The sequence below is a fragment of the Cebus imitator genome, unplaced genomic scaffold, assembly GCF_001604975.1.
Source record: "Cebus imitator isolate Cc_AM_T3 unplaced genomic scaffold, Cebus_imitator-1.0 Scaffold123, whole genome shotgun sequence".
Classification (NCBI taxonomy): domain Eukaryota; kingdom Metazoa; phylum Chordata; class Mammalia; order Primates; family Cebidae; genus Cebus; species Cebus imitator.
In genome coordinates this window covers 1,004,240-1,022,616 of record NW_016107438.1, presented here as the reverse complement: position 1 = coordinate 1,022,616, position 18,377 = coordinate 1,004,240, and the positions used below count along the sequence as shown (strand labels likewise).

The 18,377-nt window shown below is 39.4% G+C and overlaps 1 protein-coding gene across 2 annotated transcripts in view; it reads right to left on the bottom strand.

The window, feature by feature from the left end:
- Positions 1–18,377, bottom strand: part of FRAS1 (Fraser extracellular matrix complex subunit 1) — a 460,089-nt gene that overhangs the window by 248,879 nt on the left and 192,833 nt on the right. For both annotated transcript variants that reach the window (XM_017540037.2, XM_037742541.1), the window contains exons 10-14: positions 13,918–14,007; positions 11,639–11,674; positions 10,089–10,236; positions 8,519–8,662; positions 6,694–6,828 (exon numbers count right to left, since the gene is read on the bottom strand). In XM_017540037.2, coding sequence (XP_017395526.1) covers positions 6,694–6,828; positions 8,519–8,662; positions 10,089–10,236; positions 11,639–11,674; positions 13,918–14,007 — 553 coding nt within the window. The remainder of the gene's footprint in view (positions 1–6,693; positions 6,829–8,518; positions 8,663–10,088; positions 10,237–11,638; positions 11,675–13,917; positions 14,008–18,377) is intronic.

The following is an 18,377-nucleotide window of genomic DNA, read 5'->3' as shown; positions in this document are numbered from 1 at the left end:
AGTAGAACCAAATGAGTGAAGGCAGTGGTAGAAATGTGCTGGGCGCCTAAACTGAGTATGTGACCCTGCAATGAAACTGAAACGGACCCTCCAATCCTGGGGTATGTTGCAAGGGCCATGGTGGTGACACCAGCTTGACACTGACAATCCCAACAGAGCAAAGGGGGTTCCTGTCTTGCAAGGAGGACTCCTGGATTTGAGAACAGTAGTTTCACAGGTGCCATTGTCAAGAGGTCCACCCAGGGCACAGCCAGGCTGGGATAAGTCATATGTTGGAACACAACACCAAGATCCATTAAATCTCTGCTGCTTCGGACCTGGCTTTGCAGGGTCAATGCCTCAATTCCGCAAATGACTGGCTGCTCCAGTCAACCATAGGTCCAATAAATAATTAACTTTAGAAGTTTCTCTGCTCAGGCCACTGAGCTTTTAAATCTCAACTAGGTCAATATCCTAGATGCAAATTTTATAAGTTTTTTTATTATAAACTTGTCCTCTAAATATGTCACAATATTGGCTAAGAAACAAATAATTATAGAGTCTCATTATTTAATCTGAGCACTTAAAGAAAAACTTTTTCCTTTTTAAAGAAAAAGGGATTTTAATTTGTTGTAAAGGATACAGTATACTGTTCTCTATATATTTACTTCTCCATGGCATATAAAAGTAGATTTTATGTTAGATGAGACAGTAATGGCAGAAAACTCTTTGTTGCTTAATGTAAGCTATTTGGTTTTTTACCTCTAAAGGTTGAAAATTAAAGGAATGATTTCATTAATATCAATAGCTGCCTTTTATTGTCTACATACTATGGCCAGGCATAAAGTAATTAGACATTTCCAACATCTTTTCTAACCTTCATAATAATGGTTTAAAGTAGGTAATATCATCCCCATTTTACAGTTGAAAAAATTGAAGTTCAAAGAGGCTAAATGGCTTGCCAAAGCCCTGTTGTAGCAAGTGGTAGAGTTGTCATTCAAAATAATCCTATCCGTTACAATTCCATAAAATGTTCAGTTGCTTGATTCTTTACGTTTCAAAATCTAAGACCATACAGCACTCAGATATAGAATAAACTTCAAAGGCTTTTGGTGTTTTGTTTCTGTTTGTTTTGTTTTATTTTACATCTCTATAAGAAAGAACTAACCTGCCCCTGCTGTGAGCTCCCTATATGCAAAGAGTGAATTTTAATTACTTTATATACTTCATGTATTCAGGACCTAGAGCGATGGTCAAAAAAGAGTGAAAGAGGAAATGAGATAAAAGGAACAAGAAAGAAAAACAATGGAAAGCAGAACCCGAGTTCTCTAAACTTCATGTAAGTTCTCTAAACTTACATGAAGGGCTTTCTAGACACCAGGTACCACTTCTTAAACCACTGGTCCCCAACCCTCAGGCACAGATGAGTTTCACCCTGTGGCCTGTTAGGAACCAGGCCACACAGCAGGAGGCAAGCAGCAGGTGAGGAAGCATTGTAGCTGAACTCTGCCTCATAGGAGCAAGTGCAAACCCTACTGTGAACTGCATATGCGAGGGATCTAGGCTGCAGCTCCTTATGAGAATCTAACTAATGCCTGATGATCTGAGGTGGAATAGTTTTATCCCGAAGCCATCCCCTGCTCCCTGGTCCACGGAAAAATTGTCTTCCATGAGACCAGTCCCTGGTGCCAAAAACGCTGGGACTGCTGCCCTAAATGGAGTATGCGAATTCACTCATTCAATCTTCATGACATTACAATGTGGCAGATATTACTGTCCCTGTTTTACCCATAAGGCAATTGAAGAGTGGAGTTAAAGAATAGGTAAGTGACAGAGGCAAGATTAGAAACCAGGTGGTTTAGGCTGGACGCAGTGGCTCATGCCTATAATCCCGGCACTTTGGGAGGCCAAGGCATGTGGATCACCTGAGGTCAGGAGTTTGAGACCAGCCTGGCTAACATGGTGAAATCCCATTTCTACTAAAAATACAAAATTAGCCAGGCATGGTGGCACATGCCTCTAATCCCAGCTACTTGGGAGACTAAGCCAGGAGAATTGCTTGAATCCAGGAGGAAGAGGCTGCATTGAGCCAAGATCATGACAAGAGCAAAACTCCATCTTAAGAAAAAGAAGTAAATAAAATAATTAAAATAATAAACCGATTTTTAAACAAAGGCTGGGCACAGTGGCTGATGCCTGTAATACCAGCACTTTGGGAGGCCAAGTGGGTGGATCACTCGAGGCCAGGAGTTCGAGACCAGCCTGGACAACATGGTGAAACCTCGTCTCTACTAAAATACAAAAATTAGCTGGGCATGGTGGTAAGTGCTTGAATCCCAGCTACTCAGGAGGCAGGAGAATTGCTTGAACCTGGGTGGCAGAGGTTGCACTGAGCTAAGATTGTGCCACTGTACTCCAGCCTGGATGACAGGGCAAGACCCCCTCTCAAAAAAAAAAAAAGAAAAAAAGAAAGGGGAAATGAGATAAAAGGAACAAGAAAGAAAAACAATGGAAAGCAGAACCCGAGTCTCTAAACTTACAATAAAAGAAAAGAAAAAAGTAAAAAAGGAAAGGGAGGAAGGGGAAAGAAACCAGGTGGTTTAGCTCCAGGGCCCAAGGTCTTAGCCAGTGGGCCAGCTCCCCATGACATCTGTGCCTGCAAAATGAGGGCAGCATTTGCCCTGAGGTACACATGGTTCTATCATCAGGCCTTTGGGAATAATATAAATTTTAAATAGACAAACAAAACATTGATACACATATAAAAATGGGCTAAATTCTACTCTTTCTCTTTTCAATGATTACAATCTTATGAGCTACTCATTTTAACATAATCTTACATGGTGTGTTGTTGGTTGTTTTAGCTTTCCCTCTTACGGACTCTCATATCTAAGATTTGTGTACACAGCTCAGTGGTCCCACCAGAATGGAACAGAGGCTGAAAAGAGGGGCAAGATGAGCAAGGAAGAATGTTCTCAGGACCTGGAGAGTTCCACTTGATCCAGTTTAGACTCAATACCTGAGTTTTTAAGATGAGTCAATGGAACCACTGTTTTGGTAGCGGGAATAGAATAAATCCAAGGCAAATGGTACCAAAGAGCCAGGCAGTAAGAATGTAAAGTCAAGTATTGTGGTGGGGAAGGTGGGAAACGGAAAACAAGGAGCATCCACACATGGGTAAAGCCTGGCCATCAGGCTTCAGGTGATTAAGCAGTGGGCTATTAATTCCTGGAAATGAGTCAGAGCAGGGCAAGTGGCAGGAACCGAAGTACAAGCCCAGTCCTAGGACTACAGAGTAAAGAAGAGTAGGGTGGGATGGGCAAGAGGGGATGTTAGCCAGATCCAGCTGTTGGCAAAGGAAGGACACATAGGGGTTAAAGCAGAAGTCTGAGTGCCAGGACTAAAATGTGAGCTTTGGGTACCAACAGGGTGATCACTCTATGGCCGTACTTGCTGTGAAAAAAGGCAACCTGCACCTGTCTTCTGTTTAGGTTCACATAAAAGCTAGATAGTGCTAAGCCTTAATGTACAGTGATCAAAGTATCAAACTCCAGAGTTGGTGAAGGCAGAGGAAATGAAGCAGGGACTCGTATGGAGTGCATCATGTGGCCTATAAGTATACCATTATTCAATTTAATCATGCAAAATATGTAACAATCATATTAATATCTGCACGCATGTTTATATGAAAGTGTGTTTGTGCATATACTGCTAAACTCAAGAGAAAAGAGAAAATGATAAGGGCCCCTATGGGTAAGATTCTCGGGCAGGAGTGTTTTCCTTTACGTCCTCTGGTTTACCTGCTTGTACTCTTCTGTTGAAGAGCCATGCTTATCTGCTATTTTCTTCCACTCTGCCCTACACTCAACATAGTGAACATGAATATTAATCAGTTGATTTCTGGTAATTAGTTTCCTGAGCACAGCATTCACTTTCTTTGGGTTTTGATGGATCGATAAAGTGGCAACTTATCCCAATCATCACATAAATGATCCTGCCAAGAAGAATCAATCCAGAAAAGCCTGTTGTTACCATAAAATGGCAGGCTTCCTTCTGAAAAGTTTAGCACATATTAGAAGAGCACCAGCTGAGTGACTGACTTCCAAGGTCAGTGGTGAAAAGTCACCAAAAGGGGTACAAGCACGAATATTGCAAAAAATTCCAATGCTGGGAAAGCTTATCTGGAAAGATGATCTTAGCACCAAGACGGTACATGGAAATTGATCATAACTTTGTTTTTAATTTTTAAGATCCTCTCTCTCTCTTTCTCTCTCTCTCCTTTTGCTCTGTTTTTCTTCCTTCTTATTTTATGCATAAAAATGCAACCAGCCTGAACTAAAGCAAATTGGTTTAATTCCCTAGAGGGAGCCTGAACAAATTTTCCCAGCAACTTTCTACTAGAGGCATTTGTGTGTGGATATGTGGATGGAATGTGAAGCAGAGAGCTATGTAAACCAGTAATCAAATGAAACATTACCCATTTCAAAATGCCCTAAGCTAGCATTAGCATCACCAATTAAAACAACGCACATGGGAGAAAGGAAAATGCCCCTTCCCCAAGAAAAGGCACACGTATATGGTATGTGCATATTTCAGGGGACGGAGGAGTAAAATCTAGGGGGAATTAATTCCCTTTTAAAGGCAAATCTGTCACGAGTGCTAGTAGGAGGTCTCTTTGGTGGGATAAAAGAAAGGAGTGGCCAGGCATGGTGGCCACTCCTGTAATCCCAGCACTTTGGTAGGAAGAGGCGGTGGATCACCTGAGGTCATGAGTTCAAGACAAGCCTGGCCAACATGTGAAACCCCATCTCTACTAAAAATACAAAAATTAGCCGGGTCTGGTGGTGGGCGCTTGTAATCCCAGCTGCTAGGGAGGCTGAGGCAGGAGAATCACTTGAACTCAGGAGGTGGAGGTTGCAGTGAACTGACATCACACCACCGCACTCCACCCTGGGTAACAAGAGCAAAACTCTGTCACAAAAAAAGAAAATAAAAGAAAGGAGTAGAGACATTCAATAATTTCATCAAATTAAAATTTCAGCTGTTTGCCTAAGTTGCCCAACCATTAAACACTTATAAAGGTATTTGTATATGCCCACTTTGAACCTGTTTTAAAATAATAGGTAAATAAAACATGATAAGCTACAAACACTAAGGGTTCTTTTCTCTTTTATGGCTGATACTTCTATTGGAACACTGGTCTTTGAAAGACCACCAAGTGGTAGTATGGTCATTCATTCATTCCTCATTCGCTTGTTCAACAATGCTGAGAAGTTTGTGCAGCCTTTGATCCTGAGGATATAAACATGCAGAGGATATTCTTTTATTAAAGGGCCACCAAATCAAATTCAGAAGCTATTCTGCCTACCATATTCTATAATATGACTGATCACAAAACAGGCCCTGTTATACTCATACCTCTGTGGCATAAACAGTATTAGTGTTTCCTTTCAACATGGTTTTCACAGCCCCATTAGCTCCACTTCTAACCAAGACCTGGAATGGAGGAGGGGACTGTCAACCTCCTCCACACAGGACCTGTACATGACTCGAACGCTCATTTGATTAATTGCACAACTGATTCATACTATGCACTTAGTCTCTTTAACTTCAATCATTTTCCTGCAAATAATTTTCCTGATAATCTAACCAAGGGTGTGAAAGAGAGGAGCATATCAGCTGTCCCTCAGATTGGCCCACCTTCTGATTCCCATCACTGATCCACCCTTACCTTCAGCTGCAGAGAGTAGCTATCACAGCTCCCTGGTATGATGTCTAAAAACTTCCTTTGGTCTATTGGCCTTTTCAGGTTTTCCTGCCACCACACAACCTACCTTAGTTTCTGGGCACATTTAATGATCTGTTCTCCTGAAGACACACTCATATCTCTGCCCCTTGTCTTTGTTTTCACCATTAACTCTGATATGGTTTGGCTCTGTGTCCCCACTCAAATCTCCTCTCAAATTGTAATCCCCACGTGTGGAGGGAGGGGCCTGGTGGTAGGTGATTGGATCATGGGGGCAGTTTCCCCCATGCTCTTCTTAGGATAATGAGTGAGTTCTCACAAGATCTGAGGGTTTAAAAGTGGCACTTCCCCCTTCACTCTCTCTCACCTGACACCATGTAAAATGTGTCTTGCTTCCCCTTCGCCTTCTGCCATGATTCTAAGTTTCCTGAGGCTTCTCCAACCATACAGAATTGTGAGTCAATTAAACCTATTTTCTTCATTAATTATCTAGTCTCAGGTAGTTCTTCATAGCAGTGCAAAAACAGACTACTACAAACCCCTTCTTCCATTTCTGCATTTAAAACATTTTTATACACTTACTTATTAAACTTACACTCATAATTATAATATCTATTGAAAAAATGGCCAAGTATAAACAACAAATTAAATTATTTTATGACTGCTCCCACCTCAAGAGACTATTATGATATCAAGAATTTCAACTAGATCTCAATAAAAAAATAAAAGTAGGCATGTAAGTCTACTAAAGCATATTGATAAGAAAGTAACTAATAAGGTTATTAAAACAACATGTGTCATTTCTCTAATCCACTGTTCTCCTTATGCCATCAGAAGTCTTGTTCAGAGTTTCTTCTCTCATTTGAAAAAATGCATACAGTGATATGGGTGGCCCCATGTCACTTGGTGGGGTCAGAGTTGGGAGCTGTCTTGGTAGCTGACCCAGCTGTGGCCCAGCCAGAGATTACCTGCACAGGAATGGCGATCTCGGTAGAAGCCGTCCCCACAGGTAGACACACACTGCCCGTGCTGCATCAGCAGGGGAGGCTGGCAGGATGAGCACTCCAGCCCACTGGTACACGTGGAGCACTGGGGTTGGCAGGCTGGTTCCAGATAAGATTGAAGAAAGAGAAAGGGATTGTCTGATTAGCTGAAAGACACCACCCCCATGTCAATGCTTACACAGCCCAATCCTGAGGTTCTGGGTCCCAAACAGAAAATACAGAAAAATAATTTTAACAGTCATTACCTGTAAAGCACACAGTTTGTGTCAACTGCTGTTTGAAGTGCTTTACATATGTGAATGCATTTATTTCTCACAACAACCCTAGGAGGTAGATATTATTAATCTCAACTTTACAGATGAGCAACAGACTCAGGGAGGATAAACAACTTGCCCACGGTCACATGAGGCTGGCATTTGAAACCAGGCAGTTTGGCTGAGGAGTCTTTGCTTTTTTCTTCTTATCCAATAGCCCCTAATACCTCTGTCACTCAACCTTTTAGCAAGATCTCTTGCCCTTTTTCTACCAATACAGTATGAAAGAGATATAAATAACTTTCAAAAAGGTTGAAAATTATATGAATTAGGAAAGAAAGTATGGAGGAGTGAATAATTACAAAAATAATAAAAGCAGCTCTTATTAATCCTTGGCTGTATCCTAGACATCGATCTAGGCACTTAACATGTATTAAAACACTTGACACTTACAACCACCCCTTGAAGAAGGTGGTGGGATTACCCTCACTTAACAGATAAGAATATGAAAGATGCCGGGTGCAGTGGCTCACACCTGTAATCCCAGCACTTTGGGAGGCCTAGATGGGTGGATCACTTGAGTCCAGGAGTTCAAGACCAGCCTGGCCAACATGGCAAAACCCCATCTCTACTAAAAATATACAAATTAGCTGGGTGTGGTGGCAGGTGCCTGTAATCTCAGCTACTTGGGAGGCTGAGGCAGGGAGACTTGCTTGAACCTGGGAGGCAGAGGTTGCAGTGAGCTGAGATCATGCCACTGCACGCCAGCCTGGGTGACAGAGTGAGACTCCATCTGAAAAAAAAAAAACGGGAATATGGAACCAGAGAGAGACTGAATATTCACAAATATTCACAGTAAGGTATAAACCTATATACTTTTAAATGGGTAATTAACATTACAATTCAGAAATAAGGGGACTAGCAACTAAGATTTGATATCAACCAAGTCAGCTCTCCCAAGTAAGGTCTCCTTCTCAGATGTAGCATCATGAAATGCACATAAACCTATTCTGGATCCTCTGATAGCCCATAAGAGATAAGCTCTATTATCCACTATCTGTGTGATATTGAGCAAGTTTGTTAATTTCTCTGGCCCACAGGTTCCCCATTTGCAAAATTAGAAAGTTGTAGTAAATAATCTTGAAGTGTCAATTCTAAGTTTCTATCACAGATTAATTGAGTGTTTTAATAAATGAGCCCAGGTATCCTGATGATATTACTGTCTTTGAAAGTCTTCCAAAAACAAAACAAAAAATTCAACTATGACTACCTAACAACCTCCACATCACCTGTCTCCCAATAAGAACCAAATACCTATAAAATGTCAGAAAAAGAGACTTGCAGGTAGAAAGGGCAAGTAACCTATAGATGACATTACTACCTTTTAGAGGTTTTTAGATGTTGTGCATCTCAAAAATATGCTGCATGCATGACCCCCTCCTTGACAATATTGAGCCTCAGTTTCAGAATTGCCACCTTTGGTGAGTCTAACTCCCACAACCCACCACCTCAGGGCTGTCCACTTGGAGCCATACCTAAACAGAGACTGCCAGCTTGGTAAAATCCCAGCCCACAGCTATGCACACACCGTCCATTCTGTAGTAACTTGGTAGGATCTTGGCAGAAGTCACAGTGGTCTGGAGATTGAGAGCAGGTCAAACAATCTGGGTGACAATGAACTGAAACCAAGGGCAAAGAAGGAGAGAACTCAGTGAACTCCATCGATTATTTCTCTTACATCCTTCAGAAAAGGATACACAAGGTGTGCAGCATTACATAGAACATGAAGAACAGAAAACTACGGGACTTAGATATGAAACACTCTCCTAAATTACAAAAAACAAAAACTGAATTTTAATACAAGATTGCAAGGAAGTGTTATTTGTCTGAAATATCATCACTGTCTCCCCTAGTCCCAAAATGAGGATACTAAAAGAACAGCTACATTAATGCCTCTACCTGCTGGAATGCCTCAAGAAACAGAATGACTACTTCCATAATATATGATTTAAACAGATTCAATAATTTATGGTACGTCAGATGTTCTTCTTAAGCTTTGGCATGTATAAACAGTTCAGAAATAAAACCTACAATATTTGAAAATAGTTATTTTTATCTAAGAAAAAATACAACTAGTTTTCTTTTTTTTCTCCAAAATTTCAAATCTCATTTTCAGTAATTGGGGTTATCACTGAATTTAGTGGTAATTATCAGCAAAAGAATTCTTTTTTCAGGCTTTGAAGTTGTCAAGGACCTGATTTTCCATATATATATTGCATAATAATATGCTAAATGTTTGTTTTGGAAAGCCTAGAGAGCCACTTTGGTGAAGGTAACACAATTAAGCCATAAAGTTGCTTTGCTTTTTCCTTGATAAACTCTTCAGAAAAACATTGTGATTAGCCAAAATAAATTGAGTGCAACAAGAGCAACTGCCAATATGAAAAATTGTGGTCCGTGAATGAAAACAATTAATTATGAAATATGAATGGAAGAAAATGCCACTTCTCCAAGAGAAACTAAGCTTATAGGCAAATTACTAGTCAATCAGAGCAACTCCAGTGCCTGCCAACAATTATTAACTGGAACTAATTCAACCCCAGGTGATTTGAAAGCAGAATTGCAGAACAAGTAGATAAAATTATCTTTTGGAAAAAATTAATGAGTCTTTAAACTTTAAAAACTCATTTGAGAATGCCAAAAGAAACCATCTGTTTAATAGCTCACCTTAAGAAAAAAGAACACCCATAACAAACTTTGAGAAATTATTCTTATATTTTCAACAATGGAAGACAGATTTACCTTTAGAAGTCTTCAAACATTATGTTTGATTGTTGCAATAATTTTGCAAGATACGTAAGGCATATTTTATTAACAAGAAAATTAAGGTTTAAGAGGGTCAATGACTTGCCCAAGGTATAATTTGTTGAGTTTGGCAAGTACACAGACAAAGATTAATTAGCACCATTTGTTAGAAAAATTATGAAGAAACGAACAAATCCATTGGTTAACTAAAGAAAATGAAGCAAGGGGGTGGGGAAGAGGATCTCTGAGCTGTTTGGCAGTAAAACTATCTCAGTAAAAACAGAGGAGACATGGACCTACCTGATGTGCAGTCTGGACAGCACTGTCCCTTCACCTCTACAGCCAGTGTGCCCACGGGACATGGTGGACAAGAGGGCGCGTAGCAAGTTACCTGAGCCCCTTGGCACTCACACACCTTGCAAGGGCCATCTTCCCACTTCTCTCCCTCCTACGTAAAAATGTAAAGAACAGCACTGTCATCAGGGTGCAGTAATTCAGAAGAGAATTTGCACTGAGGAAGTTACAATTTCCATAAGGACAAAGTGAAAGCAGCTGATTAGTACTCTGCCAGATCTAACTCTGAAATAGAACAATAGCAGAAGAGTACTAAATGTAAAAGGACAGAATTTCTCTTTCCTTGTTTATAATGAGTTTATTTCAATCTAGAACACCAGATGAAAGATTGTAGGCACAGTCAAAGAGAAGCTGTGAAAGTATTCTAGGACAAACAGAACATGTAAAAGGCATTTAAAACTTGTTTCTCAACCTCTTTCTCCAAAAACATCAAAGGAGATTACTATGTACCTAATGATTAGCAGGTAAGTTCAATACAATACAATACAATCTCTAAAATAACAGTGGGGCACTTGGTTAAAAACCTGAATTTCCTTATGGTTACCACAGTAAGAGTTAACAGTTGAGTCATTAAATTCTAAAATTTAAAACTTTTGCAGGCCTACTTTTAATGGGCTGTAGATGTGCCCTAAGCTTTCACACACTAAAATACTCTTTTCAGCCAAGCAAATTATGAAAATAAACATTAGTAGTCAACAGAGAATCCAAAGTGAATTGTAAAGAACAATTCATTTTTGCTCACAGGAAAGAGACAGAGGTTCTTATCAGAAGGTATTGGGGTGATAAGGGAGGTGAAACAGTAGAAAACAGGAGAGCAGATTTTAAAGTAACAACTTTATGAAATGCTTATTAAGCCAACAGACATTAAACATTCCAAACAATGTGACGCTATTTGGAAGAATGAACATTAAATGTTAGAAAACTGAGCAAGACTATCTTGAGAAGGCAGAAGTGCTTTTCTTCCATGTGAAGGCAGACCCGTCTCCAGACCAGACCCCTTATTGTAAGATTCCCGTGTTAAATGCTTGCATTTTCCCTTAAAAAAAAAAAAAAACTATATAACATTGTCCTGTATTCAACCTGGAGAAAATAAACTTGGATTGTTTCAGGAATTAATGCTTATAAACCCAAGAAGCTCTTTCTTCAGTACTTTGCAGTATATAAAACTCTACTGATGGTTAAACTGAGTTTTCTAGGCCAGAAAAAAAAATTAGGGAGAGAAAAATATCACAAGAAAGGGAAAGAATCTATGTAGGTAGGAGCTTGTGGTTAGAGAAGCTAATTATCAACTGCATAAAACAGGCTAAAGAAAAGAGTAAAAGTTCAATGGATCAAAACCTGAGTTATCACTAACATTCTTAATTCCTGATCACAGTGCCATCAAATACGGCTGTTAAAAAAACTAAGGGACTAAGTTTTCCCGTGATATTTCATGCAGATCATTACATAAAACAATTTTATAATGATCTATGTGCAAGTTAAAAATCTATACTTACTGGAATACGTTTAACTTCACTAGCATTTGAGGACATCTAGGAACAAAGAGAAATGTCTTTATTATGCCACTAAAACCACAATTAGGTTGATCTATTTATTTTTTCATGAGGAATTATCCATTTTTCCCAAGTAACGTGCAACTTTATCCATTGGTTATGAATAGAAATGAAATCTATCTTATCAAAAACAAGAAAAGCATACTAATCTGAGGTGAAAACAACATGCCTAGGAAATATTTCTTGCCCAAGACTGCAGTGCACAGCAAAGTAGAGACTGAAACCTAGAGCTTGTACTGTTAACACTACACAATACTCCCTCCCCCGAATGTACAGAAACACTGGTAGATTGACAGACGTAATATACCCAAATCACACACACACACACACACACACACACACACACACACACACAGGCACACACACACACACACAAAGTGTGGAGGAATCAGTTCACCAAATCTTTTATTCCTAATTCATATACAGTAGCTCCCCCCTATCCATGGTTTCACTTCTTGCTGTTTCAGTTAACCCTGGTCAACTATGGTGGGAAAATACAAAACGGAAAATTCAAGAAATATAAAATTCATCAGTTTTAAATTGGATGCCGTTCTGAGTAGTGTAATAAAATTTCAAGTTGTCCTGCTCCATCTTACCCGGGACTTGAGCCCTTCCTTTGCCCAACATATCCAAGCTGTAGATGCCACCTGCCCATTATTCACTATCCATCTCAGTTATCAGAGCCGCTATCTCAGTCTCACAGTGCTTACGTTCAAGTAACTCTTATTTTACTTAATAATGCCCCAAAGTCCAAGAGTAGTGATGCTGGCAACTTGGATATACCAAAGAGAAGCTGCAAAGTACTTCCTTTAAGTGAAGAGATGGAAGTTTCCTTAACAAGGAAAGAAAAAAAAATTATGATGAGGTTGCTAAAGTCAAAGGTAAGAACAAATCTTCTGTCTATGCAATTGTGAAGAAGTAAAAACAAATTTGTGCTAGTTTTGCTGTTGTACCTCAAACTGCAAAAGTTAGAGCCATAGTGTGTGATAAATGTTTAGTTAAGATGGAAAAGGCAACGACTGTGTTGATGGAAAACGTGAACAGAAATGTATTTCAACTGACAGCAATCAGGATCAGTACTATTCACAGTTTCAAATATCTACTGGGGACCTTGGCACATATTTTCTGTGGTAAGTGAGGACCTCTGTAATACTATTCTGACTGGTCAATGAAGCAGTTGTTTTTATGATCAACTGGCATATTTTTAAAAACACAATGAATTTATCAACATTCCAATACCCAAGATGAAAACTATGGACTACATAAATAGGGAAAATTTGAAAAGATTAAAATAAATATATTTCCTTTGGGTAATATAAAAGTACAAACACAGAAAAAAAAAAAAACTTAGTAAATAGAGTTTTACCCCACATCTAATTGAATAAAATTCTGTCAATGCTACCTACAAAATAAATTTAGAAACCGATCACTTTTTACCAAATTCACCAATTCCTGCCTAGACCAAGCCACCATTGCCCTTTGCCTGGACCATTACAAAACCCACTAACCAGGTCGTCTACCTGCAGTCTCATTTCCTTCTGCCATTCACCCATGCAGCAGCCAAAATGGTCCTTTCATGACTTAAGTGAGAGTCCAGTGCTCTTCTGCTCAAAACTCTCCAGCAGCTCCTAACTGCCTCAGGGTAAAATGACCTCCAGGCTACTTACTAGACCTTAAGGCTGGTGCCTTTCTCCCTCATTCATTAAGTTCCCACCAGACTCTGATTTCTTGAACATGCCAAACACACCTGCATCTCAGAGCCTTTGCATTTCCTAATCCCTCTTTCTGGTATGTTTCCTCCTAGGCATTCATGTGGCTCCCTCTTTTCAGGCCCTGCTCAAAGTATTCTGTAAGTGAAACCTCCTGGTTCATTTTACATAAAGGAACACATTCCCCCCACCCCACCCTCCTGCACAGCTAGTGTCTAGCCCACTTACACTGCTTTATTCTTCTGGGTAGTGCTCCTCAGTACCTGACGTGCAGTATGTGGGGGGTGTGTGTGTGTTTTCTGTGTCCCTGAACTACAAAGTATGCCCCACCATGAGAGCAGGAACTCTGCCTGTTGTATTCCTTTCTGTGCCCCAGCGCCTGGTGCATAGTAGGTACACAATAACATTTGTTGAACAAATGAATGGAAAAAAGAAATAAAAAAGTAATGTCCCCTCAGTAGATTAATTTTGAATTAATTTTAAATAGTCTTTGGTTATTAGACTGATACTCACAAATTCTCCATTTTCTTCATAAACACAGTAACCATTCCTTGAAATGCATTCAGGACAACACTTTCCATCTAAGTGAATTAATTCTTCACCCTGTAGAAATAAGGATTGCAGTGGCACATATCAAATTAACATCTCCAGGTAGAAGGGCTAAATTGTGAAGCAGCTCGCTTTCCTGACTGGAATGAGAAACCTGGCACACCGTTGGCTCTAGCCCTCTCCCTACTTCATCTTCCCCTGTGCTGTCTTCCCATGGGAAGTCTAGTCCACACAGCACACGCCACCACGTGCTTTTTCTTTCCTGTTATGATGAACACTTACGCTCTGATCCTTCCATAATTTTCTACCCATGACCAGGAGTTCACGTGAGTAAGAAGGATGGCCAAGGTTAATGTTATAGTCTAGGAAAGTTATCAGATTCAGAAAAGGATTCCTTAAATATACAATTTGTGACTTTAGTTTCATTAACAGAGCTCAAATCAAACCACCACTTTTCCCTGAATACAAAATCAGATGCATCCCTTTATGCACAGATGTAATCTTAGGCATAAATTAAGCAATAGAAAACTAAATTTTACTCAATATTCTGAAACTCTTACTGTTAGCCAGATCATATCAAAACTATTCTTAAAATTGTAAGAGGAATAATTTTAATTTATCTACCCTGGAAGATTTGCAGGGTAGATATTTAACTTTCCAAGTCTATCACTTTCATTTTCCAATTTCAATAATTTAAAAAATTTTATTTTTTTTTACAAAATAATAAATACTTGCTGTAAAAATGTAAATAATCTGGAATTCTGTAATTTAGAAAGTGTAATTCCACTGAAGTCCCATCTCCCAGAAAATCTGTTAAAAACAATCTCTGTTTACAATTTGTCATGTGTATACACTAACATCTGATCTATATATTAGTACTCTATGCTAACATATAATATCTGTAGTCTAAAGAGTATTCTTAAAGCACTTTTCACTTTCAAAAGATATATATACTTTCTAAAGAATGGTAATGTTTCCCCAACTATTTAATATTTTAATTTGGGGCCTGCATTATATTTAAAAGTATGTAGAAACCATGTTAAATGAAAAATGAATAAAATAAATTTGCATAAACAGAATAATCACAATGATATTTTGTCTAAAAACACTGTACTAATGACAAATATTATAAAAGCATTGGTTGTCTCTGGATGCACTGGATGTCTTCAGTAGCGTTATATAGATGGATTTTTAAGTCTCTTTTCTACTTTTCTTGAGCATTCAAAATTTTCTAGAATGAATATGTATTATTTTTAACGAGAGCAAATTAAAGGTTTAGAAGAAACACAAAAATACATAAATGATTATAATGATTTTGGAGTTATACAGATTACTGTCCATTAAAATTTCATGTCAATCAGAGGCCCATAGGAAGCAGTAGGTGCTGCAGAGAGCAGATGTATTTACATATAAATTGTTTCGCAGAAACATGACAAATCAGTTGGTAGTGAAGGCATAACCCAGAAACACTGAAATTTGCTTTCAAAGCATATAAAAGAGTTTATATGCATGTAATCTAAGCCACTTAAAACAATGTTTTGAAACAAGACCGACTATGCATACTTCTGTAAAAGACAAAACGCATGAGAGATTCTTGAGTGTCCACTAAAATACATACAGACAAAACTGAAAAGTGACTTCCTATCACCTAAAAGAGGCAAAGAAAGTGGTTGGGGTGGGGGTAGCGTGGGAGGGCAGGAATTGAAGAAATTGAGGGAGGGAAATTAAAGCTTGTAGCAAAATGCACAGAAGAGGGTAGGTACTCCATAAATGTGAGCTGGCTTCCCCTGCTCCACTGGAAGCAAATTCCCTCAAAAGCGAGTTTCCTTTCCAGATGAGCAGGTTAGTTAGTCCAATCTCAGTCTTTATACTGATGGAGGTAGTTATGATTAGGTAAAGAAGGGATAGAAACAGAAAGGCTGTTCTTGACCTTCAAACACCACTGCCCCATGGTGCACAAGGATTCAGTTTTGGTGAGGTAGGAAGTTGCAAATAGATTTGCTATTTATAGAAGCAGCCTGAGTGACCCCCAAACCGCATCAGGTCACTGCAGTGGGGAGTTTGCTCCAATTAGCATTTGATTTTTTAGTAAAATTGCTTTCAGAAACAAACATATTCTTTTCTTTCTAAGAGGATTCTGTCCCATAGGCCAGATGGAATTGCTACGCTTTCCCCACTTAATCGTAACTATAGACACCAGACCAATGACTGAGATTGGACTAACTTGCTCATCAGAAAAAGAGACACTCTTTTGAGGGAACCTGCCTCCACTGGGGCAGGGAAAGACAGCTCACATTTACCATGTGCCTAACCTCTCCCATACATTTTCTCCAAGCTTCAATTCTCCCCATTCCATTTTATGCTTCAGATGTGAATGCTAGGTCCCCTTCTTTAAAAGGTAATTTGAATTCTTCACCTGAATTCATGTTCAAAGACATCATCAAATCTAGAAATATGTAAATCGTTATATTGTGCTAGCCTACCATTGATTTGTTTATGCTTCAATGTTTATAGAGATTTGGTGGAATATAGCAAAAACAAAGATCAGGCCATTTTCTTCTTTTTTAACAACAACAAAAAACTGCATATTTATTTCAATGCTATTCAGAACATTGCTGATGATAACCAATGTGATAATGAAGACAACGGTGAAGCTGCACACCTTTACCTCTTTTAAAAATTTACTTAACTGTACTTTCTGATGTGCTTTGCACTTACACTTAATCCATCCTTGGTATCCAAGATCAGAAATCAAAATGACCTTGATATTTTAGAGAAGGAGGAAGGCAGAAAGTGGGGTAGAGCTGAAAAAAAAAATCAATAGGGCATTTCCACTGCACCCCTTTGCAGACATAGGCATTTCCTCCGGAACTCCTAATATATTTAACTCATATTTCCATTGGTGCTCATACTGCGTTGTAATTTTTATTTACATAGCTGACTTCCTGAAAAGCCTAGGAACTCTTAAGGTCATAACGTGCCTTATTCATCTTTTTATCACTAGCGATACAAGCTAAGCAGAAGTTAGGAAGTTAGTACATCCAGGCTTTAACATGGATATTAACCAGAGCTATTTACAGAAGCGTGACAAAGAAAGAAGCCTAAGAGATATTTTTCATCAGATTCAATGTCGGTTAAAATTGCACTTCTGGTAGAGTTTCTAGTTTAGAACCCAGGGCTTTAAGCAAAACTTGGGAAACATGGAAGTGATATGGAAAAAAACAATTTAGCTGGCTAAAGATCTAGAGAAATGGGCTAGAGGCATCAGAACTCCTCAATTCATAAAAGAAAAGGATCACCCCTGTAATCCCAGTGCTTTGGAAGGCTGAGGCTGGTGGATTACGAGGTCAGGAGTTCAAGACCAGCTTGGCCAATATGGTGAAATCCCATCTCTACTAAAACTACAAAAATTAGCCAGGTATGATGGCAGACACCTGTAATCCCAGCTACTCAGGAGGCTGAGGCAGGAGAATCGCTTGAACCTAGGCATTGGAGGTTGCAGTGAGCCAAGATCATGCCACTACATTCTAGCCTGGGTGAAAGAGTGAAATTCCGCCTCAAAAAAAGAAAAGAAAAGATGGCAGTGGGGTGGAAGTAACTAGAAAGGGATGAGACAGTGTTATGGGGTGACTTGAGGAATACTGAAGTGATCTCCACTTTGGCAGCTAATCCTCATATTCCCTAAGAATAGCCAAGAGCCCCTGGTTCATGCCACCAGGGTCAGGTGTCACAGCTGGCAGCAGCAGGCAGGCAGGCATATGGACATGTAGAAACACCGGGGATATGGATTAAACGCTTTTCTGTGACTGAGACTCTGTTCAGATCTGACTGAAGTTAGGCAGTTAAAGGACCCACCCTACCGGGATCCCCTCTCACACATTTTCATAAACTCTAGGATGTTAGCTAAATTAAGGCCTTAGAAAATAAACTGAGGTCCTTTGGGCGGACTGCCAAGGCAGGGAAGCCCAGCTTCAGCCAGAGAGAGAGGAAACAAAAGGGCCATGATTACATGTTCTTCTCATCTTCATCCAACTGTCCTGAATCCCCTAACATAAAGAAATGAAAAGGCATGTAGGGGGAAATAAATCTGCAAAAGGACCCTCTTTACCTAAATATGTCTCAACTCTGTCAAGACTTACAAGTAGGAGACAGTGAAAAATAACCCTGTCAATGACAGCTTTGTCTGAAAGGTTGTTCCTCCTTAGGCTCAGGAGGAGCTGAGAAGTGGGGGAGAAGAACTAGAAAGAAAAATGCCTTCACAGGAACCCAGGGCTCCAGACCTTTCTAATTTCCCCCTCTAGTCAAGTTCACGGCCCATAGGGAAATTGGTGGGGCGGAAGGGAGTGGTGAGGGAGAAGGAGACAACTTTAAAAGCAATTTGTTTTGTAACGGGTCAAAATCAAGTTCAAAGAGAAAAAAAAAAA